The sequence below is a fragment of the Vicia villosa genome, unplaced genomic scaffold (assembly GCF_029867415.1).
Source record: "Vicia villosa cultivar HV-30 ecotype Madison, WI unplaced genomic scaffold, Vvil1.0 ctg.002501F_1_1, whole genome shotgun sequence".
Classification (NCBI taxonomy): Eukaryota; Viridiplantae; Streptophyta; class Magnoliopsida; order Fabales; family Fabaceae; genus Vicia; species Vicia villosa.
This window is the reverse complement of record NW_026705949.1, coordinates 4,374-30,830: the sequence shown is the minus strand read 5'-3', so window position 1 is coordinate 30,830 and position 26,457 is coordinate 4,374. Positions and strand designations below refer to the sequence as shown.

At 35.8% G+C, this 26,457-nt stretch overlaps 1 protein-coding gene across 1 annotated transcript; it reads right to left on the bottom strand.

Moving 5' to 3' along the window:
• Window positions 1-12,301: 12,301 nt before the first annotated feature.
• LOC131639005 (protein neprosin-like) lies at window positions 12,302-13,742 on the bottom strand. The gene is made up of 5 exons (XM_058909529.1): window positions 13,635-13,742; window positions 13,340-13,501; window positions 13,175-13,228; window positions 12,780-12,929; window positions 12,302-12,670 (listed from the first exon to the last, which is right to left on the bottom strand). The coding sequence occupies exons 1-5, from the start codon at window positions 13,740-13,742 to the stop codon at window positions 12,302-12,304; spliced, it is 843 nt and encodes a 280-aa protein (XP_058765512.1).
• Between the last annotated feature and the right edge of the window lie 12,715 nt (window positions 13,743-26,457).

Sequence of the window (26,457 nt, the reverse complement as noted above, 5' to 3'; positions counted from 1 at the left end):
CTTACTAACTTAATTCCTAACCATTTCAAACTAACCATAACAGAAACTTCTAACATCCAACAACCCAGTACTAACTTCTAACCAATTTCTAACTAACTTTCAACCACCTAACAGATTCATAACAGAATTCCAACCACCTAACTGAAATCTAACAGAAAAAAGAGAAGCTTAACTAAATTGGAAACCAGTTACTCTAATGTTATATAAGCAATTCCCTCCTTCAAATGCAGGCTCTCCACGATTTTACTCTCCATTACCACCTCTCAATCTCTTCAATCCTCACACCATTCTTCACTGAACTCTCACCTTCTCCACCATTTTTGAGCTTGGACACCATCTTCTCCACCATTCTCATTCATCTCCACCACCTTCAATCCTCCACCATTTCTCTGCTTCATTCACGACCTCATTTTCACCACTTTCTTCATCTATCAGATTCATCACAATCCATTATCTTCAACCGATTCTCTGCACCTGCAATAACAGAAATCAAACAAAGAACCTCTCTCATTCTACTCTCCATTCAATTCACCAGAAAACCAGAACAAAATCTTCAATTCATCTTGGTATCGTAACAAATCAACAAGCTTCACACAGCGATCTTCTTCAACCGCAAATCTTCAGCGTTCTATACATGGTCATCAATCTTCTTCAATCTAGCGACAACATTTCGATCTTCATCATCACAACAATATCACTGCAACAATCAATCATCCGCGTGTCACAACAAAACTCAAAATTGGAAGCAAGAAGAAGAAGATAATTGGATGCACGTTATTACCTCGTCTCTGGTTTTCCTCAACAATCATCTTCAGCTCACATCCAGGTAAGCCTTAACTTGCTGCGTCTTCATAGGTTGCTTGATAATTGATTCGTGATACTCGATACATGTTTGAACGCAATCTTCACTCGTTCCTATACTTCTATGCACGATTTTTTACATTTAGGGTTCTTGATCCCTTTTCTGATTTGAGATTGTTGAAGCCGTGTACGAGTGAAATTGAGGTTAAATTAAGGTTCAGGGTAGACCATAGAGTGAGGATAGGGCTCCAATTAGGGATTTGGTCGAGCTCCGCCGCCTCCGACGCGGCGGGGCGATTTTCGGCGAGAGATAAGATACGAGAGTAAGAGAAATACGAGCTCGTAGAAGCTGAAACGACACTCACACAACTCTAACTTATCCCCTTTCATTTTTGTTTTTTAATCAAGGTGGTTAATTGAATTAATCAGTATTAGTTGAGCTTAAATTGATATTAATTGAGATTAATCGAATTTAAGGGTCTTAATTGATTAAATAAAAAAAATCTGATATAGAAAATAATTAATTTGTTAACAGTAAAATCTGAACATGGATCAATCTTTGGGCCAGCATACCAGCGCACCCCCTTAGGCCCGTTACAGCCATTTTTGGCAAATCAGAATTCAAACGAGCAACAAAAACGCCCTTTGAGCCTCCTCTGGCTGGGCCCTGCGCCATTGCTATTCATCACCATGATTCAGTTTTGCACCCCCTGAGCCAATGCAATTTCTTATTAGAATTAGTTTTCTTTTCATAATAAAATCCAATAAAATCATATTTTCTCCTATTAGTTTCTAGGCTTTAATACAATTTTTGACGTAAAAATGCTCATAAAAAAATATTAGTTTAGGCTAATTCTTTTAATTCTCTTTGCTTAATTAGAATTCTTCATTTTCCTCCATAAAAAGTCATAAAAAATAATAGTATTGTTAGTCCATTTTTGTACTATATTTTAGACTTGTGATTTCATGCTTGTGTGTAATTTTTTGTAGCATTGTATTACTTGATTTTTGCTTGTAATTTTGATCTCTCACTTGTAATCTCATTCCATTAGATTTTAGGTCTTGTAATCTCCATCATATTAGGCTTAGTCTTCTTTCCCTTAAAATCCTAACACTTAGGTATAATCATAACCTTAGGTTAGTTACTTCATTTTAGGCTAGTTTGTCTTCCCTTTTTCTTTTCAACTTTAAAACATCTAAAAAAAGGACGACGTGAATCATGCTAATACTATTTTTTCATAGTGGGAAAGAAATGATTGGGCATAGGCCCCGGTGCATGTTCTTTTCTACTTAGTGGGAGAAATGATTGAGGCGTAGGCCTCAATGTATGTTCTTACCCGCTATTTAGAGAAATGATTGAGGCGTAGGCTTTGATGTATTTCTCTAATTTCTAAACACTTAAACTTTTAAGGCATGATTCAAGTCACAAATAAATTTCCCCTATAGCAACAAACATAGGTGGATACCATCGAGTACGATGGGCGTGAGGGACGGCGCCAATTTGTTGAAAGTATTTTTGGGTAAATATTTTCGGTATATATCGTATCCACAGAGATTGGTTTAATATTACTTCCGTTCTATAGTTGTTTATTTTGAGTGAGAAAAATAGTTGAGTTTGTTTGTTTATTCTCAAATTGCATCTAACAGAATAATAATTGACTGATAAAAAGCTTAAAGATGATTAACAATGGTAAACGAATATGTTGAGTTCTAGGGTTCATCAACCTATTCCTATACAATTTATTAATTAATCCTTATTCGAACAATCATTTGAAATATTATCTTCACTTATCCTCAAATATGATTCCATGTCTGCAAATCAAATTAGATAAACTTTTACCGGTATGAGATTCGATCTCTCCAAATATCAATATCGATAATAGTAATGAAGAACGATAATTATGAAAACCCAATCACAATTCCATCTCTACAAATTGGGATTGAATCAATATAGTAACCTAGGGCAAAAGTTAGAATCCTTTCTTTCGATCAAAGACTCCACAATGATTTAAGATAAAAACAAGGTTTCTTATTGATAATAAATTCAAACAATTGTTCATAAGAATTAATCAACGGTATTGTATATTCATAAGTTAACTACTACCTTAAACTCAACAAGAATGATTTAGCTCTCCATAGACATGAAGAACAAACAAGGTTTCATGGATGGATTCATCTTCATCAAGGGAATGTCTTCAATTGATGTTGAATTCTCCGTCGAATGTTGTTTGCTGTTCTGGATTAGGATTGCTCTCTGAATTTCGCTCACAAAAGTCTCTCCTCTAAAAGTTATCAAAAGTTATGGTTAATGAAGATTAGGGCTTGTATTTATAGCCTTTTTCTTTATAACGTAGTCACCGCGGCGCGACACGGGCTGGCGCGACGCGAACCCAAGACAGAAGGGTTTCGCGTCTCGCCTCTGATTTGGCGCGGCTTGCCACTTGCTTTAACTCAATTCTTTGTGATTCCATTTCTTCAGAACTTCTACGCTTGCGTGTTCCTTCGTCTTTGCTTCTTAACTTCAATATCTGCACAAATAACACCCAAAGTGACGCAAGTCGTTCTACAATTAACATCGAACCTCGAAAGTTCAATTCTAACTATAAAATCCTTAAAAATCATAAGATCTATTCACTTTTAGCTCAAAAGGTAGTTAATGTAACACATGAAAATACCATTAATTCACTCCTAACAGGGTGCTAGTACCTTCCCCTCGCGTAACCGACTCCCGTACCCTATCTCTGGTCGCAAGACCTTTTCTTATCCTTTCTTTATTCTAGGTTTTCTGATATTCCTTTCCCTCGATGGGATAAATATATTGGTGGCGACTTTGTTCATCATTTCGTGAGCGTGCGACATCTGGCGACTCTGCTGGGGATGTGATAGACCTGTGTTGGTCCATTCTTAGCAAGTCGATCCTAGCCTTTGTTTGTTGTTTATTTATTGGGTGTGCTTATATATTGTTTATGTTTTGCATTGTTTACTTTATGCTTGCATATCATGTTTATTTTCTCACATTCTGGACTATATTATGGGTCCCCGTGGGGACCACATATTTTCTCTGTTTGCAGGTTGGGTGGGATGTTCTATGAGGTAAAAGGTCCAATACCCAGGCTATGCGTGAACCATAGGAACACTAGGATGGAGTGGGAGCATGGTTTGTCTCGAGGTGTACGCCTCAGGATGAATTATGTAACTACGAGCAGAGTAGTGGTTTCAAACGGAGGTATTCTCGTCACCCGCATCTGTGCTGTGACGGTGCTTACCTTCGGGAGGACCGTATACTGCATTTCATGACCTTACCCTGACCTAGACTACACATGTGAGTGGGGAGGGAATCATATTCTATACAGGTGCAGGTACATGTTCTGTTGGTGACTATTGGTTCTCCTGGTATTCAAAAAGGCGTCGAACCTTTGATCCTGGGACATTTGACTTATACAGAAGTTCTACATCAGTTATCTATCAGAATCAACGTTGAACCTCTGAATTTGGAGGATTCAACCTCATTTGACTTATACAGAAGTTCTACATCAGTTATCTACCAAAATCAACGTCGAATCTCTGAATCTAGAGGATTCGACCATCTTTGACTTATGCACAAGCTATTTATCCAGAAAGCAACGTCGAACCTCTGAATCTGGAGGATTCGACCATATCTTATTGACCATGAGAAGATGTTATCCAAGAGGCCTTGATCCTTGATCCTGATTTATGTTGCATTTGCATCATCATTAACATTTTGCATTCATGCATGTGCATCCATGGTTACCAAGACCCTTACATCCTTCCTCTCCATCAGATCAGTCAAGATGATTCCTCGATACTGATACATGACAAGAGACAACAGGCAAAGAATCATGGGGAATTACAAACAAGATCAAGCTATTATCAAACAAACCCATGCCTCCTCATGGGAGCACCTTCCACCAATGGAGCCTAAAGACTTTGTGTTTGACAAAGAACATCTCATTTACATCATAATAAGGCCAATCTTGTCATTGTTCGGATTTCTCAAGGATTCTCACTTGTATTACTTTTGTTGTTATCAAGTACTTTTCATTGTAACAAACTCATTCTGTTTGAATAAATAAAAATAATGCAATATACATATTTTTCGCAAATCATTTCATTTTTGTCATTATGTTCAATGATATTCAACTCATTTGTCTAAAGCAACTAAAAAAGGAGAATGACGAAAATCAAAAATACATGAACTACTAACTGTATGCTTTTAGAAAAAAGATCCTGCTGACGATGTACAGGCATTGTTTCAATTCCCAAACACTGGAGTTATAAGGGAGTGAAACCCTCGTCAACCCCTTTGAGCCTAAGGAGTAGGAGTTTCTTGTCAAAAATACAAAACCCTCAATCTTAACCAGGGGCAGGGTAGTCTTCAGTTAGTGCGACCGAGCGCTCAACTTTCAAGTATTCCATCAGAGGATCAATCATATTCTATCTCTCGCAACAAAGAAGAATAGCACAATCCACAATGGATGTCTCTCATTCACTTAGAATAAGGCAGTCACAACCTTTTCATCAAGTCAATCACAAAAGCCATACAACTTGTTCCCGAACGAGACAAAAAGAGAATGAAAAGAAAATTATGAATCATGATCAAAAAAAGAAAGAAACAATAGCCCGCTAAGTCAAAAAGAAGGAAAAGCTTTGAAGCAAGTGGCAACGAAAACGACAATCAAAAGAAACTTTTTGTCCAGGCAAAAATTAGGGAAAGCAAAAGGCAAAAGCAAAAGAAAAATCCTCCGAGGGACAAGTTGTTTTAACCATCAACGAAAGCACCAAAGGGTGACTGCCACCTCCATCAAAGCCACAAAGAATCCTTATCCATCACAATCCTTCCTGAAAGGCGAATACTCGTGTCGAACTAGATGAACATAGGACTAGAGAACATCACGAAGAAGGGGTGGGTTAAGTAGAACTTGAGCCTTTATCCTTCGTTTCTTAAACCGTGAACCCGGCCACGTTACAACCCTCAAAAGTCCTAATTGAAGAAGGGTTCGTTCCGAAAGTATACAAACTGTAAAATCATGTCAAAACTGACTCCTAATGTTGCTTGTCATTTGTGTTAGTATCAGTGCAACATTTTGACAAATAAAACTTTTCTTTTGAGATTAACATGTGCATCGCATTCTCATTATCTTTTTCAAAACAGAATTGTCTCTAATCAGAAAGTAAGTACTTGATACCAAGGAAAGTTCGACATTGAAATTCCATCTAGTAGTCTTACAAAGGCAAAGGTTGGTCATCCACAAAGAAAATACCTGAAGCATCCATCTGGTGGAAAAGTTCATTTCAATCTGGGGCATTCATCCCATGATCAACACGGGGGCAGACCATTGCCAATCTCCATGATTCAAGCATACAAGCTGGGGCAGGCTAGTAATAATGCCTTTCTTCATCTTCAATCAAGTGTCAGATATCAAGACAGGTGTCGAGGAGTCGAGCCAAACACCTTCACCAATACTATCCACAAGTAATAACCTTCCCACAAGGGTACCTGTTATCCATCCCTGGTATCTTGGAAACAATCATTCCATTCATAATCATACATATATCATGCATATCATTGCATTTTCATTATCATTTCTCCCACATGATCCAATCATCAACAAATCAGGGGCATCCACCCCATCTTGACTCTCAAACAGAGTTTCAGAACTCCACCTAATCTATTCCACATCAAAGCAGAAACCCTAATCAATCAGTACACTACATATAGAATTCATTGCATTGCATCTCTAGAAGTGCATAAAAAAAATCAAACTGTGCATGCGAAGCATAAGCCAAATTATTCATCAGATGAGTTCCCTACAAGCATTCAATTGATATTCCACTAGATCACTCAGAGTTACCATTATGGTGTCATCTTCCAAAATCAATCATGTTCATCTTTCTCCAAGCCCATGTCAGACTGGTATCTCATGTTTTCCTACCTGGCTCAGACTATTGCCTCTCTTTCAACCCAGAGTTGATGTTTTGTGTTCAACCCAGAGTTGATTTTCCTTTCATGTTTTAACCCCGAGTTAATTATCTTTTCCCACTCAACCCAGAGTTGACGGTTATCTTTTGACTTTCTTTCCCTCTCAACCTAGAGTTGACGATTATCTTTTGTTGTTTCCTTCTCACCCAGAGTTGACAGATACTTCTTATTGATTTCTCTTTCCCACTCAACCCAGAGTTGACAGTTATTTTTATGTCTTTCCCACTCAACCCAGAGTTGACGGTTATGTCTTGTCTTTCCCACTCAACCCAGAGTTGACGGTTATGTCTTGTCTTTCCCACTCAACCCAGAGTTGACGGTTATTCCTTGTTGATTTCTTTTTCCCTCTCAAATCAGAGTTGACGGTTATCTTTTCTCCCTTCCCACTCAACCCAGAGTTGACGGTTATTTCTTGTCTCTCCCACTCAACCCAGAGTTGACGATTATCTTTTGTCTTTTCCCACTCAATCCAGAGTTGACGGTTATCTTTTCTTTTTCCCACTCAACCCAGAGTTGACGGTCATCTTTTGTCTTTTCCCACTCAACCCAGAGTTGACGGTTATCCTTTGTCCTTTTCCCACTCAACCCAGAGTTGACGGTTCTCTTTTATCTTTTCCCACTCAACCCAGAGTTGACGGTTATCTTTTGTCTTTCCCACTCGACCCAGAGTTGTCGGTTACCTTGTTTCTTTCCCCACTCAACCCAGAGTTGACGGTTATCTTTTATCCTTTTCCCTCTCACCCAGAGTTGACGGTATCTTTTGTCTTTTCCCACTCAACCTAGAGTTGACGGTTATCTCTCGTCTTTTCCCTCTCACCCAGAGTTGACGGTTATCTTTTGTCTTTTTCCACTCAACCCAGAGTTGACAGTTATCCGTTGTCCTTTCCCACTCAACCCAGAGTTGACGGTTATCTTTTCTCCTTCCCACTCAACCCAGAGTTGACGGTTATCTTTTATTTTTCCCACTCAACCCAGAGTTGACGGTTATTTTTTCCTTTCCAACTCAACCCAGAGTTGACGGTTATCTTTCACTCAATTCAGAATTGATTCCTTTTCCCACTCAACCCAGAGTTGACGATTATCCTTTATCCTTTTCCCACTCAACCCAGAGTTGACGGTTATTCCTTGTTAATTTCTTTTCCCACTCAACCCAGAGTAGACGGTTATTTCTTATCCTTTCCCACTCAACCCCGAGTTGACGAACATCTTTGTTCTCTCCCTCTCAACCCAGAGTTGACGGTTATCTTTTCCCACTCAACCCAGAGTTGACGGTTATCTTATATCTCTTTCCCTATAAACCCAGAGTTGATGGTTATCTCTTGTTTCTTTTTCCTCGCAATATATGCCCATATGGGCATATATTTTATTTTCATTTCATCAGTATAATTATTTTGATAAAAAAATTTGAATCAAGCACAAATGAGGGGGTGAAATACCCCAACTTTTGAAAACCTTTCATTCAGCTTCGCAGAGTCGCGCCGCGGGAGTCTATGGCCACGCCGCGAGAGCCAAACAGAGAGTGTGGCGCGACACAGGAGTTATAAGGCGCGCCGCGGGTGCACGGAAAGTGATGCCCTTTTTAAATTAAAACCTCTCACAACCACTCTAATTTGTGTCTTTTTCAAATTTGGAACTCCATCTCAGAACTTGGCCACTCCAATGGAAACCCTAAGTTTCTGAGGCTTCTCTCACAAAAGTCACCATCAAACTCCAGTTTTGGTCAGCCCAAGCTGAACGGTTCAAGGATTTGGGACCCCAAACCATCCTTGCTGAAAATTTAATCTCTGTTATCAAAGACACAAGAGGGAGTCCATACAATAACATATGGGCATATATTGCGCACAAGAATTGGCAGCGCGTGTGAGACCCGCATAAAGAAATCAACTACGACATTGTGAAAGAGTTCTATGCAAATGCAATCAAGCTCACATATGAGACCGTTGCATACACGTATCAAATGTATGTGCGAGGCCGAACTATACTGTTTGACCGGGAATTCATTAATGATTTTTGGGGGGAACCGCTACAGCTGACGAAGGAGGAGAGGTGTTAATACAGGCAACACATGTTTGAGTGCTCCACACCTGGATGAGATTACAAGAAAGATCTGCATACCAGGAAGAGGGCCGGAACTCAGCAAACAAGGAAATCCTTCGCATTATAACAGGAAGGATTTGAACATCAACGTCAGGGAAGTTCTATCAATCATTCTCTACAGCATCCGACCTAGGACACATGTGACCACTATCCCTCTAGAGGTGGCATTTTTGCTCAGAGTTATCATGTCCAGCCACACTATTGATGTTGCATTCATTCTTTCGAATGAATTGCGGCGAGCAGCATTGAGTGATACACAACATGGCATTAATGCCAAATGTGTGTTACCCCTACCTAGTCTGATCATGGGACTGTGTAAGGTTGCGGGTGAAGATTTCTCCGGTGAGGGACATCATGTTACTAACACTTTTATTGATGGTATTTTTATTGACAGGTTTTGTGAAAAACCCTTTTGGAAAGAACAACAAGCTCGGGTGCTTCTTCTCATGTTGGCCCGTCTGCCTCTACAACCCCCGCCGCTAGTGCCACGCCTGCATTTGATCCTTTGGTGGATCATCATTACTACTCTGTTATGTTTGAGGCCAACCAGAAGTATCATATTTTTCTGCATGATGTTATGCAATTGCAATACATGAACATGTTTGTTACTCTTGAGGAGAGAATTTTTCCAACCAGGGAAAGTTACTTCACTTATTGTGGTTGGCCGGATTCCAACCCTTATTCCGAAGGGGGTGCAGGTGCCCAAGCAAATCAACCAAATGAGCTCGACCAGACTCAGGAGCAGCTAGAGGAGAACCTTGATGAAGACATGGACCCGATGTGGTGATGTGATATGGATGGGAGATTTGTTATTATTTTATTGACTGATGTTATGTTGTTATTTCTTTTCACTTTTTATTTATGATGTTTATACTTGGGTGGTATTTATTGTCACCGTAACTCTTTTATTTAAATTTCGTATTTCAGTTTCGCAATTTTATTTGCCCCAATTTAGAATGAGTAGTACCTAAAACACAAAGAAAAGTTCAAGTGGAGAGCAATGAAAATAATCAACAATGGAGCAACATGCATTTGAATGGTAATGATATATTTTGTTTGAAAAGCGATAAAAAAGGTAAAATTCTGTCATTCCCAAACTCTTTATATGAATATGAAACTTAAGTTGCAAGTAAACTCCATTGGAAGTTTATGTATGGTACACATTAAGGTTGGATCAGTTTAGCCCTTTAATCATTGTGAGGAAAGCCTTCCATCTTTTACAAAATGCAGGAGACCAACAATCTTTTTGACATTTTTGTATCATGCTAAACCATATGTGTGCATTATCTTGTGAAAATCTGTTAAAGTGACTAAGACAATTGTTTCAAATTGAGAGTTTGCTTATCCCAATCTGTTCTTAATTTTCTTTTGTGTGAATTGATCCTTTGCCAACCGTTCTTTGAGCGTGAGATCAAGAAAGAAGAGATGGAATTCAAAAGACAAAAGAATTGAATCTTGGTCTCAATGAAAATTTTGTTGTTAAAACATTAACCACAATCTTTGGGGATGTGTTTTCTTCCTTAAACCTTCTTAGAAAGTAGGGGAGCATTCATAAATCAGATAAGAGGTTGAAATCCAAGTTGGGGAGAGGAAATCTAAAAAATAGGACAAGTTGAAAAAGGGCAAGAAAAGAGAAAAGCTTGACAGTTTGAATGAAATTGAACAAGAAGAAGTTCCAAGAAAAAAAAAGGGAAAAACTAAAAAAAAATCAAACTGTGAAAGTGGTGAGAAAAATGAACTGCAAAGGTAAAGAAAATGAAGAAGACAAAAGAGATGAGTAGAATGCTTCCCTAGAATAGGATACCCTTTAAATATCTTCTTCTTCTTTGAATCTAAACCACATTACAACCCTAGAAAGACCTTTCGATTTTCAGATTTCACAAGATTCGATGCTACTTTTGATGAACGTATGATATGAATAATTGTGGATTTAATTGTTTGGATGAGTGTTCAACCCCTCTTCTATTCATCATATCTTTTGATGAGAGTGTTAGTGATGGTCTAATTGTTATTATGTAGTGTTTTGAACCTTCCCGTGGCAATTTATTTTTGAAGTTTGTTTCATATGCGTATCCTGAGTGTATGGTGTGATGAATTTTCCTTGAATTGACCTTTGAATTGAACCATTCGAATGTGTTTAAATGAAAACTTGTTGCATGATTGTTGAAGAATATCATTGACTTCACTTAGGTGAGTACTTTTATTTAGGGACAAACAAAACTCTAAGTTGGGGAGAGTTTGGTAGGAGTAAATTTATGGTATTTTCATGTGTTAGTATGACTAATTTCGGTTTTAAACTTAAGCAAATTGTGATAGTTGTATGGGGTTTTCAGTAAGAATTGAACTTTATAAGTTTAGTTCAAGTTGTGAAGCAAATCGAATCACTTTGGGTTCTATTGATGCAGGTTTGGAGCTGAGAAGTGATTTACAAGAACATGACGAGGAAAGGATGCTGGAAGAATTTGAAGCAAGAGAAAGAAAAATTAAAAAGGAAAAAGTTTGATGACTCTTTGTGTTGCTTGCCATGGGAGACTAGCCACCAAGCATCGTCTGAAAAAGTTTGGTATGGTTAATGACAGTTGCTGTTGTTTTTGTTCTGCTGATGAAACTATGAATCATTTATTTTATGAATGCTTTGACCTTAAGAAAATATGGGCTACGATCCTTGAATGGATCCATATCAAGAGAGTTTCTTTGGACTGGGAAAGAGAATTAGTTTGATTAATCTCCTCTACAAAAGGGAAGGGATGGACACCTGCAATTTTGAAATTGATTGTTGCCGAAACCTTATATGGAGTCTAGAAATACCGTAATGATATGAGTTACGGTAATACTATTGATAAAACAAAAATAGTTGACAATATTGTTGATATGATAGTCTATAGGGGTTGGTATAGCAGAAAACTTAGAAAACACATAGCGAGCCTTTTTGTCTTTTGTGACAGTTGGATCTTAGCAATCGCCTTGTTTTTTTTTTGCTATATTTTTGAATTAATACAAGTTGTTTTATTAAAAAAAAACCAAAATTCATCAAAAAAATTATGTGACAACTCTACATCAAATCTCTTTGAAGCATCAATCAACCACTGGATGTCGTATTTAAATAAAATAATATTAAAATTTAATAATAAATAATAAAAATGATTTTATTATTATATTTTAACTAATATTCACAATATTATTTTTTAATTAAAAAAACAAAGACATAGTGTGAAATATTTAAAATACACAACACAATCATTATCACGTACTTCTTGTAGATGTGAGTATTTGTTAAGATTCAATGATAAATTTTGAGAAATTTATTAAGAATAATTTTTCTTTGCATAACAAATAACTTAAAAGAAAAGTAAGATAAAAAAATTACATTAAAAGAATAAGAATAAAGCAATAATAATCGATTTAAACCACACAATTATTTCCACCCGGTCCTCCAAACTGAAGTGTTAATCCATTTGTATCATCTTCATAGTATCGTGCATCGTAGCATTGACTATTGGAACTTTTTACTTCTCCCATATCTTTTGTAACTGAATGTTGCATTCGAGAATTATTGACAAATGCAAGCTTCTTAAAATGACATGCATGGCCAAAAACACCATTAGGTTTTACTCCAGATCCCATGGGAGGGCTAGTAGTATTTGTGGGATTTGTTGTTTTGCCTATCCACACTATTTGATTAGCCGAAGTCATGTTGGAAAATAATGATGAAGGATAGTATCCAATTTTCTTCTCATTTATATAAATCCACCAATCTTTTGTGCTTGAATTCTGCTCGTATCAATAAACTTTTGTGAGTATAATATTGTTATTGTTAAGCTAATAGTTGGTTAATAATTTAACTTTTGTGAGTACATTATTGATATAATTTTGAAATTACCTGTAAGATAGCCATGGAAATTTCGACAGAGAATCCATCAATAACTGATGTTTGATTGAACGATTGACCAATAATAATTGATCGGTCGGTTTGAATAAAACCTGGACATTGTAAATTTGCACATCCTTTCTCATTATTCAAATTGCGACTCTGTCAAATTGAATAAAATTACATTAAATTTAAAAGGAATAGAATTTTGTTATATTTATTTATTAATATAAACAAATTATTGATATTTATAAATAAAAAATTTAAAAATATATAAGAAAAGAAAATAATTTAAAATAAATTGTTTAAAACCTCATATACTAAAAACATATATTTTTATTTGTGCTAACAAATAAATAAGCTATCAAGTATGAGCTAAATACAAAATACATATTAAAAATACTTACCAACCAATGGATATAAAGATGAGTTTTATTATCTTGATATAAAGAAGGGAGTACCTAAAAAAAGTGAGTTAAATTAGATATTATTTATGGCATAAAAAAAGAAAAGCTCTATACACATTATATGCTTAAAAAAAAAATATAATAACTACATAAATTTAAACTCACATGCCATCCAACTGAAATTGCAGCAAAATTATTTGAATCTTGATTTGCAATGAACATAGATGCAACACTCATTTGTTCTTGGTCAACTTTTAGATTATAAACACTAACAGTTCCACTAACTCCATAAAAAGCAGTGCCACTTGTGAGGATTGCTCCTGCATACTGTATATTTAAAAGATTAATAATTAGTTCAAATTAATATCAGTACAACATTCAAATAAAAAGATCAAATTTTTATTAAAAAAAAAAAGAAGAAGAACATGAGAATATTTATATGAAGGATATTATTATTTACATTTGTGATCGTCTCCGACCCTGTTGAAACCTCTTGAAGTATATCTCTTGTGCCATGAACAAGAGGACTATTCACTAAACAAAAGAGAAATACTAATATACCGATCATTTTCCCTTTCCTTTTCAATCAAATAAAGAAAAACTAGAGAAGTAGTGTCTTGTTTTCAGGAAAGAGAGAAGAGAAGAGAATAATAAAACTTACACAACACATGGTCTCTTTTTATACTAAATTCTATCAATACTTAATTTAGGAAATTAATTATATGATCTTAAAAAAGAAATATTTTCAGAATTTTAACTATCTACAAGAATTAGATATCAATATTTGTGCACCGATTGTGTGAAATTGTTAACATATTCATTCAATCAAATCATTCATTAATTATTTTTAGATTATTTTTAAATATATTTTAATTAATATTTATTCCTTATAATTTAATAAGAAGTAAATGAAGATTTGTAAGACATTTTTATATTACGATACAATATCTTTATCAAAAATATAATAAATAAATTTAATTAACTATTCATAAAAGAATTTAATTAAAATATATGGAGTCAGATTCATAAAAGATTTCACACAGTTAAATAATTATAAATTTTAAATATTGAAAAAAGTTTGATTTTTATTTTAATCACCTATAAAATAATATAAACTAATGAGAGTGATAAATTGACAGTGTAAAAGTTTTACAATAATATTGTATAATTATTAGTCTCTTCCCAAAATGTACCAAAACTCATTCAAAATAATGAAATAACCTATTCATAAAACTATATAAAATTGTTATATAAATAATACAAAATTAGTACATCTAACTAATTCAATATTTATTACTGTAATTCATGGAAAAGGAAATTATACGAAACTAATTAAATAGTAAAACAAAATAATATCTAAGTATTAATAAAATAATATAGAAAATACTACATACATAATTATACCATGTAATTGATTAAGCTTTTTCCATTCAAGATTCGTTATTAAAATAAAATAAAAATATTAGTCATAAGTATTAAAATAACAAATTACATATTTATTGCTGTATTTTTATAGTAAAATAAATTATTTCCAAGCTTTTCAATTTATTATTTAAGATTTAATATTAGAAAAAAATAATATCTAATTATTTATAAAAGATTATAAAAACACTATATACACAACTTCTTGCAATTTTTTTATAATTTAAACAATTCTTTAAATAAAATTATTCGTAATTGAATTATTATTTTAGTATTTATTATTATAATTCATATGACAACATTTATTGATCTATTTCTTTTCTGTTCTCATTCCATTAACATTAGGACTATCCACCAAACAAAACAGAAATAACAATATAATGATCATTTTCCAATTTCCTTTTACTTTTTCAATAAAATAAGAGAAAAAATGTCTGTTTTAAAGAAAGATAGAATGATAAAGGAAATTTCTTTACCCACCTCTCTGTTTTCTTGGTCACCTCTGGTGAAAAACTCAAAATACTCTCACGTCAGAAATGCATTTCCGAAACGTTTTTTTTTTTAAAATTTGTCATATTTCGGAAATGCACTTTGGAAAAACGAAAAAATGGTGTTATCGGAGATTCATTTTCGAAAACACATTTTTTTGGGTTTTCGGAGATGCATTTCCGAAAACACATTTTTTTTGGGAGGGGGTGTCTTCGGAGATGCATATCCGAAATATTCCAAGACCAAATTGGTCTGGGAATGTTTCGGATATACACTTCCGAAAGAATTTAATAATTATTAAAAAATTAAAATCAAGGTGAATCAATACAATTAATAGGTATAAAATCAAGGTGAATCAATAAAATGAAAGTGAATCAATAAAATCAAGGTGAGTCAAAATTTCCTAAACAATTTTAAAGTTAAAAATTATTTTACTAACTTATATAAATCAAAAACATTTTAATTCCATAAGTAAATTTTGAATTATATAGAATTAAATATAAAATTTATTCATTAAATAAAATTAAGACAAAATCTTTTTTTAATTTTTTTAAACTAAATAAAAAATTATAAATATATAATAATAATTATTAATATATAAATATATAAATATATAATAATATTTATTAATTTTGTAAGTGAAATTTATAAATATATAATATATAAACATATAATAAAATTATTAATATATAAATATATAAACATATAATAATAATTATTAATTTTGTAAGTGAAATATATAAATATATAATAATTAATATATAGATATATAATAATTATTATAAATTAAAACACTCATTTCTTTAATTTTTATAATTATTATATAAATATATAAATATATTTATAATTAATATATAATAATTATTATATAAATATATAAATATATAATAATTTTTATAAATATCTAATAATAATTATAATTATTATATAAATATATAAATTAAAACACTTATTTTTTTTAATTTTTTTGTAAATACATAATAATTATTATAAATATATAAATATATAAATAAAAAATTATAACTCATTTTGTAAGTGAAATTATTTTAATTTTTTTAATTAAAATTATTTTAAATTTTAAAATATGAATCAGAATAGAAATATATAATAATTATTATTCATAACTCATAAATTATAACAAAATATATAATTATTATTATTCATTACTCATAAATTATATCAAATTTATGATATATGAATTAGTTAATATCCTAAAATTAATTTTTGGGATTTTTAGATTTTTTTTTTTGTTTTTTTCGGAGATGCATCTCCGAATTAATCAAAATCTCAATTTTTGGGATTTTTTTCGGAAATGCACTTCCGAAGTCTGGAAAAATTTAGGAAAAAAAATATTTCGAAAAGTTTCGGTAAAGTGGGGTTTTCGCTGGAGTGACCCCATATGGAGGTGGGTAAAGAAATTTTCATGATAAAACTTACAGGTCTCCTTTTGTATTTTTTTTTTTTGGCTTTTCCTTTTATACTAAATTGTTCAAAGCAAAAGAAATACTATCCATACTTGATTTATGAAATATGTTATATGATAATAAAAAGAAAAATGCTTTTAGATTTTTAACTATCTATAAGAATTAGATATCAATATTTATGCATTGATTGTGTAAAATTATTTACATATATTCTTTTTAAATAAGCAATTGAAATTAAAGGGAGCAAAAGGGATGCTCCGCCCCAATACAAAAAGGAAAGCTCCTACTCTCAAAACAATCAAGTGGAAGAATATTCTAATAATAAAAACTAAAAAGATTCACCTTCTTATGAGAAGAACAAATCCACCTCCACGAGTTATGTACAATCTCCGACATACACTCGGTAAAGCTAAAGGGCTCCACTTTAAGTATTTATTGTTATAATTCACATGATTGGAAAGACTATTTTCAACACTACTATAAATAAGACATTTGGTTAAAAGATTTTACATCAGATATTTATTTTCAACGATGTGAAAAATATTTGTTAAAAGATTTTACATCAGACATTTGTTTCTAATGATGTGAAAAATATTTGATTTTGGAAAAATATAACACGGTGGCAGTGTGGTAAATAAATTGAAATTTTATTATAAAGGATTTCACATCGGGTCTTGATTTACACCGATGTGAAAAGTCTATTAATGGAAAATTAAAATACGGTGGCAGTTTGGTAAATAAAAAGAAATTTTGTTATAAAGGACCTTTACATCAGGCGAACTCCTCAACCGATGTGAAATCCTGAATAAATTTTTAAAACACGCTAGAAGTTTAATTGGAAAATAAAAGCAAGTTTTGTTATAAAGGGACTTTACATCGGGTAAGCTCCTCCACGGATGTGAAATGTTGAATACATATTTTTAAATTTCACAAAAAGCCTAGAGACTACAAACCCATTTTGTTTCTCTTTTCTTTTGTGTTTCTCCGCGTGACCTCAAACCTATTTCCTTTCGCCGTTCCTGACCGTATTGAAGACTTTAATTTGAGTCTGACCTAATCTGTTTAAAAAATTAAGGCCTATGTCTAACTGATCACCTATTGAAGACTTTATCATAATAAGAAAAACATTTTGGATTGAAGGAGCGTGGGTGCGTGAGTATCAATAGACTAAAGTTTTTGATGGCAATTAGGTTTTTTCCCCAAATCGATTTGAATAAAATGGAGTGGCACAAAAGTTCAGGTAGGAGAGTATTCAAACATTTAACACCAAGGTGGGATGTCTTCCCTTACGGAGGCAGCGGCAAGAAAGGCGAAGGTTCGAACTTACAATCCATTTTCTTTTCTGAGATTCCAGATAGAGTCAATGCGAAGGAAGTTTTCGAGTTGTTTGGTTGTATTGGTGAGGTAGTAGAAATTGTGATACCGCCTGGGAGAAACAGATTTAGGAAAAGATTTTGTTTTGCTAGGTTTATAGAAGTTGAAGATGTCTGGTTATTAGCGATAAAACTTGACAATGTAATTATAGACGGAGTAAAGATTCACGCTGTAACACTCCATATTTTCATAATTTAATTTAATTAATTTAATTGAATTATGGGGAATTATTTGGAATTATTGAGGATTATGAGGAATTAAGCGATTGGGCTTGAGTTGTGATTAGTAAAGAGGGGGTGCATTGGTAGGCCCTATTACTAATTAAAATAATTTTATTTCATTTTTAATAAAATAGAAGGAGTTGTGGAATAGAGAAGGTTAAAGCATTTGGAAAAGAGTCTGAACGTGAAAAGAGAAGAGGAGCAGAGAAGTGCGACAAGAGGAAGAGCGAAGAATCAACCTTCAGGTAAGGGGGGACTCTTCCGTTTATCTTCTATTATGAGGTTATAGGTAGTATGATAGAATTGATCGTGTTAATCGTACCAATTGAGTTATGCTTAGGTTGTAGAAAGGTTAGGTTTTGGGAGAATTGATTGGTAATGATTGTGTTGATCATGTATGGTGTTAATTAGATGATTGAAATGTATTATAATGTGTTATAATATGTGTTTATTTCACTGTATGCGAAATCTGGTTGGAATGGAATTGGTTTGGTAATGATTTGGTGAAGGAAGGGCGAAATCGTAGGCTATTTTCTGCGATTCGGAGTTTTGGAAATCGCCAGTTCGCGCCGCGTTCGGGGGTTGGCGCCGCGAACTACTTGGCTGAAAGCCAGGAAGTTTGGTTGTGTTCAGTACGCGTCGGGAACCTTCGTTTGCGCCGTGAAGGCGTAGTTGCTTCTCGTTCCGCGCCGCGAACCTTTGTTTGCGCCGCGAAGGCGTGCTTCCTGTAACACCCCATAAAATTCTTTATTTAATTTAATTAATTTTTGGATTAAATATTAGAATTAATTGAGTTAACTGAGAAAAATGGAAATAATGAGGCTAATGGGCCAGTGTCGCTTTTAGTAGAAGGGGGGTGTCAGTTGTGAAGCCCATTACTAATGATAAGCTTATTTTCATAAAATAGAAAAAACAAGGGAATTGTGGGAAGAGAACCAAAAGCGAGGAGAGAAGTCTGAACGTGAAAGAGCAGAGAAGCGAGGAAGTGCGACGCGAGAAAGAACGAAGAATCAACCTTCAGGTAAGGGGGGACTCTTCCGTTTATCTTCTATTATGGGGTTATAGGTAGTACGATAGAATTGATCATGTTAATCGTACCAATTGAGTTATGCTTAGGTTGTAGAAATGTTAGGTTTTGGGAGGATTGATTTGGTAATGATTGTGCTGATCACGTATGGTGTTAATTAGATGATTTAAATGTATTATAATGTGTTATAATATGTGTTTGTTTCACTGTATGCGAAATCGGGTTGGAATGGGATTGGTTTGGTAATGATTTGGTGAAGGAAGGGCAAAATCGCAGGCTGTTTTCTGCGATTCGGAGTTCTGGAAATCGCCAGTTGGCGCCGCGTCCAGGAGTTGGCGCCGCGAACTGCTTGGCAGAAAGCCAGGAAGTTGGGTTGTGTTCAGTACGCGCCGTGAACCTTTGTTTGCGCCGCGAAGGCGTAGTTCTTATTCGTTCCACGCAGCGAACTGAGTGTGGCGCCGCGTGCTGTTGGTTGTGGGCGACAGTCCGTTTTGAAAAGTTTTAAAGAGGTGTAACTTTTAAACCGTAAGCCGGATTTTGGAGCCGTTTCGAGTATAGTGAAGCTAATCAAATAATTTATATAATAAAATGGTGTTTTGAGTTGTGACTCGATTTTATTTGGTTGTGGTGGTTTACGCTTATAGGTACGTTAATGAATGTTTTACCTGTAGGATGTTGTGGTTGTAACCGATGTTTGTTATACATGTATTGTTGGTATAAAATATGTGTTTTACTATGGTAGAAGAATAGCATGATTATGTGTGGCTATTTATTATGGTAATTGATGATTATGACATTTGGTCGATTTATGTGGGTGATGAGCATGTTATGGTTGATGCATGCATTCATAATCATTCTGTGGCTGGTCCTTGACGATGGTAGATCAGTGGTAGCTAATTCCCATTGTGCGGAATTAGTGAGTGGGTGTTACCGTATCCTTGATGATGGTGGATCGGTGAGTTGGGTTATCCCAGATTTTGGTACCACATGCATGTAGTTGCATTGCATTAGGTTGTTTGTGCTATTATAACATGAATGGAAGATTGTCCAATGTTATAATATGTGTTGATTGGTTGTTTGCTTACTGATTGTATGGTTTGAATCTGATCGTAACTGTGATTGGGTGAATGGCATGTGAAATGATATTTTATTATCTATATCTTATAACATTAGTTAAATGTGAATGAGACTCACCCTTACTGTTGTTATTTTTCAGATTGAGGAATAGCTCTTGTACTTGGTGAGGATTAGCTCGTCAAGTAGTTAGTTAGAGTCAGTTGGGTCTTTGTCATGCTCTGGTCGTGTAACACTGGGGGCGTTGTTTAGAGTTATTTGTAGAACTCTTTTTATTTCAGTATTTTATTATGGTGGTGTTTTAAGTCTATGACTCTGGATGTTGCATTGTTCAGATGTTAAATATAATTCCGCTATGTTGACATGACGATCTGAATGATATTTGGGTTTAACGTTCCTTTTTATGGCATGACATGAGTATTATTTTAATTATATGGAAGTTGTAATGCCCTTTTCATGTTTTACTCTGATTATTGTTCAATATTTATGCGGGATATTAGAAGGGTGTTACAATAGTGGTATCAGAGCATTGTCGGTCGTTTGAGTCAGAGTCTTAGTGTCGGTTAATCCTTCGTATACGATTAGTGTAAGGTTAACACTGTCGATACTTCTTGTTCTAATGAATATTGTTTGATATTTAGCAGAACAATGGCCGGAAGAGGTGGAAGGAACGACGATGCAATTGCTGAGGCTCTGGGCATGATTGCTGGTGTGTTGGGAGGGAATGCCAATGGGGCTGGAATTGGTGTTGACAGACAGCTGAACAGTTTTCAGAGGAACAACCCTCCGTTGTTCAAAGGCACTCACGATCCCGAAGGCGCCCAGAAGTGGCTAAAGGAAATTGAAAGGATCTTCCGGGTGATTGATTGTGACGAAAATCTGAAGGTGAGATATGGTACTCACATGCTGTCTGAAGAAGCTGATGATTGGTGGATGGCTAGTAGGGACGAACTGCAAGCTGCAGGTGTTGCAATCACTTGGGCTGTGTTCAAGAGAGAATTCTTGCGGAGGTACTTTCCTGAGGATGTTAGAGGCAGGAAAGAGATTGAATTTTTGGAGCTGACACAAGGTAACATGACCGTGCCAGAGTATGCGTCCAAGTTTGTTGAGTTGGCAAAGTATTATGTCCACTACAACAATGATGAGGCTAGTAAGTTCTTGAAGTGTGTTAAGTTTGAAAATGGTCTCCGTGATGAGATTAAACAGGGTATCAGATACTAGAGGATTCGCAGGTTTGTCGATTTGGTTGACTGCAGCCGAATCTTTGAAGAGGACAATATTAAGCTGAAGTCGTCACACTCTCGCGAGTTAGTCGACAGGAAAGGGAAAAAGCATATGGATCGTGGTAAGCCATATGGTAAGGGTAACCAAAAAGCTGGAGGCTGGAAGAAACCTAGTGGGGAGACTCTAGTGGCCGTATTAAGTGCTTCAAGTGTGGAGAACCTGGACATCGCATTCACGAGTGCAAAAGTGAGGAAAAGAAGTGCTATAGATGTGGAAAGGCAGGTCACATTGCTATTGAGTGCAAAGGGAACACTGTGACTTGTTTCAACTGCGGAGAAGAAGGTCATATTAGTCCTAAGTGTCCTAAGCCGAGGAAGAATCAAGCTGGTGGTAAGGTGTTCGCCTTATCTTGTTCGGAGACTACTCCAGAGGATCGGTTGATTAAAGGTACGTGTTTTATCCATGGCACTCCTTTAATTGCAATAATATATACTGGAGCAACTCACTCGTTTATTTCATTGGATTGTGCTAAATGCCTGAATTTGGAAATATCTGATATTAATGGGAGTATGATCATTGACACTCCTGCGTCGGGTTCAGTGACTACTTTGTTTGCTTGTTTGAACTGTCCAATTGATATTTTTGGTAGAGAATTCGGAATGGACTTAGTGTGCCTTCCGTTGGAATAACTTGATGTTATCCTGGGCATGAATTGGTTGCAATTTAATCGGGTTCATATCAACTATTTCACGAAGACGGTTATTTTTCCTGAAGATGTCAATGTTGAGGATTTAGCGATGACGGCTAGACAAGTGGATGAAGCAATGAAGGACGGGGCTGCCGTGTTTATGTTGATTGCATCCATGGAAGTGAAAAAGAAAGCGGTGAGTAGTGACTTACCGGTAGTATGTGAATTTCCAGAAGTTTTCCCAGAAGATGTAAGAGAATTACCGCCAAAGAGGGAGGTAGATTTTGCTATTGAATTAATTCCTGGAACTAGTCCTGTGTCGATGGCACCTTATCGTATGTTGGCATCGGAATTGACTGAGTTGAAGAGTCAATTGGAAGAGTTACTTGAGAAGAAATTTATTCGTCCTAGTGTCTCACCGTGGGGTGCACCGGTGTTACTAGTGAAAAAGAAAGAAGGCTCAATGAGGCTGTGTGTGGATTATAGGCAACTGAATAAAGTTACTATCAAGAATCGGTATCCATTGCCGAGGATTGATGATTTAATGGATCAACTGGTTGGTGCGAGCGTGTTCAGCAAAATTGACTTGAGGTCGGGATATCATCAGATTCGGGTGAAGACGGACGGTATTCAGAAGACGGCATTTAGAACAAGGTATGGTCATTACGAATATACAGTGATGCCATTTGGAGTAACTAATGCGCCGGGGGTTTTCATGGAGTATATGAATAGGATCTTCCATCCTTACCTGGATCAGTTCGTGGTGGTATTTATCGATGATATTCTAATATATTCTAAAAGTGAAGACGAGCATGCAGAGCATCTAAGAGTGGTATTGGAACTATTGAAGGAAAAGAAACTTTATGCGAAACTGTCAAAGTGTGAGTTTTGGCTAAGTGAAGTAAGCTTTCTTGGGCATGTAATTTCTAAAGATGGTATAGCCGTTGACCCAACGAAAGTAGAAGCAGTGTCTCAATGGGAAGCTCCGAAGTCAGTTTCCGAAATCCGTAGTTTCCTTGGTCTTGCGGGTTACTATAGAAAGTTCATTGAAGGTTTTTCAAAGTTAGCATTGCCGTTAACTAAGTTGACTAGGAAGGGTCAAGCTTTCGTCTGGGATTCGAAATGTGAAGAAGGATTCCAAGAGTTGAAGAAGAGGTTGACTAGTGCGCCGATCTTGATTTTGCCGAACCCGGCGAAGTCTTTTGTTGTTTATTGTGATGCTTCATTGATGGGATTAGGAGGTGTACTGATGCAGAATCAACAGGTAGTCGCTTATGCATCGAGAATACTCAAAGTGCATGAGAGAAATTATCCGACTCATGACTTAGAGTTGGCGGCAGTGGTATTTGTGTTGAAATTGTGGAGGCATTATCTATATGGTTCAAGGTTTGAAGTGTTTAGCGATCACAAGAGTTTGAAGTATCTCTTTGATCAAAAAGAGCTAAATATGAGACAAAGAAGATGGTTAGAATTTCTCAAGGATTATGATTTTGAACTGAATTATCATCCGGGTAGAGCAAATGTTGTTGCCGATGCATTGAGTAGGAAGTCCCTGCATATGTCTATGCTTATGGTGAGAGAATTGGATTTAATTGAGCAATTCCGAGATTTGAGTTTAGTATGTGAAGACACTCCTACCAGTGTTAAATTGGGTATGTTGAAGCTGACTAGTGGTATTCTTGAGGAAATCCGAGAGGGTCAGAAGACTGATGTAGAATTGGTTGATAAGTTGACTCTGATTAACCAAGATAAAGGAGGTGAATTCAGAATCGACGAGAATGGTATAATGAGGTTTGGTAATCGTGTTTGTGTTCCTGATGTTGCCGAATTGAGAAGAAGCATTCTTGAGGAGGGACATCGTAGCGGATTGAGTATTCATCCTGGTGCTACCAAGATGTATCATGACTTAAAGAAGCTGTTTTGGTGGCCTGGAATGAAAAAGGAGATAGCTGAATTTGTCTATGCTTGTTTGACTTGCCAGAAGTCGAAGATTGAGCATCAGAAACCGTATGGAGCTATGCGACCTTTATTTATTCCGGAATGGAAGTGGGATAGTATATCTATGGATTTTGTTTCAGGTTTGCCGAGGACGGTGAAGAATTGTGAAGCGATTTGGGTTATTGTGGACAGGTTGACAAAGTCTGCTCACTTTATACCAATGAGAATGGATTACCCGATGGAGAAGCTGGCTCAATTATATATTGAGAAGATAATGAGTTTACATGGTATTCCTTCGAGTATCGTGTCAGATAGAGATCCAAGGTTTACATCCAGATTCTGGGAAGGTTTGCAGAAGGCTTTGGGTACTTAGCTGAGATTGAGTTCTGCTTACCATCCGCAGACGGATGGACAGACGGAAAGAACTATTCAATCACTAGAAGATCTGTTGCGTGCTTGTGTGTTGGAAAGAGGTGGTGCTTGGGATAGTTATCTACCGTTGATCGAATTTACTTACAATAATAGTTTTCACTCGAGTATTGGTATGGCTCTGTTTGAAGCTTTGTATGGTCGGAGGTGTAGGACGCCTTTATGTTGGTATGAATCTGGCGAAAGTGCAGTGATTGGGCCGGAAATTGTTCAAGAGACAACAGAAAAGATTAAGATGATTAAGGAGAAGATGAAGACTTCTCAGAGTCGTCAGAAGAGTTATCATGATAAAAGAAGAAGGACACTTGAATTTCCAGAAGGAGATCATGTGTTCTTGAGGGTGACTCCTACGACTGGTGTTGGTAGAGCACTGAAATCAAGGAAGTTGACTCCGCGTTTCATTGGTCCGTTTCAGATTACGGAGAGGGTTGGGGAAGTGGCGTATCGTATTGCGTTGCCACCGACGCTTGCGAATCTGCATGATGTATTCCATGTGTCGCAGTTGAGGAAATACATTGCTGATCCATCTCATGTGATCCAAGTAGATGATGTACAGGTAAAGGATAATCTGACAGTTGAAACTTTGCCTATGAGGATTGAAGATTGGAAGGTGAAACAATTGCGTGGCAAGGAGATAGCGTTGGTCAGAGTAGCTTGGGGAGGACCAACCGGTGGAAATGTTACGTGGGAATTGGAGAGCCAGATGAGGGACTCCTACCTGGAACTCTTTGCCTAAGGTATGTTTTCGAGGACGAAAACTTTTCTAGTGGGGGAGAGTTGTAACACCCCATAAAATTCTTTATTTAATTTAATTAATTTTTGGATTAAATATTAGAATTAATTGAGTTAACTGAGAAAAATGGAAATAATGAGGCTAATGGGCCAGTGTCGCTTTTAGTAGAAGGGGGGGGTGTCAGTTGTGAAGCCCATTACTAATGATAAGCTTATTTTCATAAAATAGAAAAAAAAGGGAATTGTGGGAAGAGAACCAAAAGGGAGAAGAGAAGTCTGAACGTGAAAGAGCAGAGAAGCGAGGAAGTGCGACGCGAGGAAGAACGAAGAATCAACCTTCAGGTAAGGGGGGACTCTTCCGTTTATCTTCTATTATGGGGTTATAGGTAGTACGATAGAATTGATCATGTTAATCGTACCAATTGAGTTATGCTTAGGTTGTAGAAATGTTAGGTTTTGGGAGGATTGATTTGGTAATGATTGTGCTGATCATGTATGGTGTTAATTAGATGATTTAAATGTATTATAATGTGTTATAATATGTGTTTGTTTCACTGTATGCGAAATCGGGTTGGAATGAGATTGGTTTGGTAATGATTTGGTGAAGGAATGGCAAAATCGCAGGCTGTTTTCTGCGATTCGGTGTTCTGGAAATCGCCAGTTCGCGCCGCGTCCAGGAGTTGGCGCCGCGAACTGCTTGGCAGAAAGCCAGGAAGTTGGGTTGTGTTCAGTACGCGCCGCGAACCTTTGTTTGTGCCGCGAAGGCGTAGTTCCTAATCGTTCCGCGCCGCGAACTGAGTGTGGCGCCGCGTGCTGTTGGTTGTGGGCGACAGGCCGTTTTGAAAAGTTTTAAAGAGGTGTAACTTTTAAACCGTAAGCCGGATTTTGGAGCCGTTTCGAGTATAGTGAAGCTAATCAAATAATTTATATAATAAAAATGGTGTTTTGAGTTGTGACTCGATTTTATTTGGTTGTGGTGGTTTACGCTTATAGGTACGCTAATGAATGTTTTACCTGTAGGATGTTGTGGTTGTAACCGATGTTTGTTATACATGTATTGTTGGTATAAAATATGTGTTTTACTATGGTTGAAGAATAGCATGATTATGTGTGGCTATTTATTATGGTAATTGATGATTATGACATTTGGTCGATTTATGTGGGTGATGAGCATGTTATGGTTGATGCATGCATTCATAATCATTCTGTGGCTGGTCCTTGACGATGGTGGATCAGTGGTA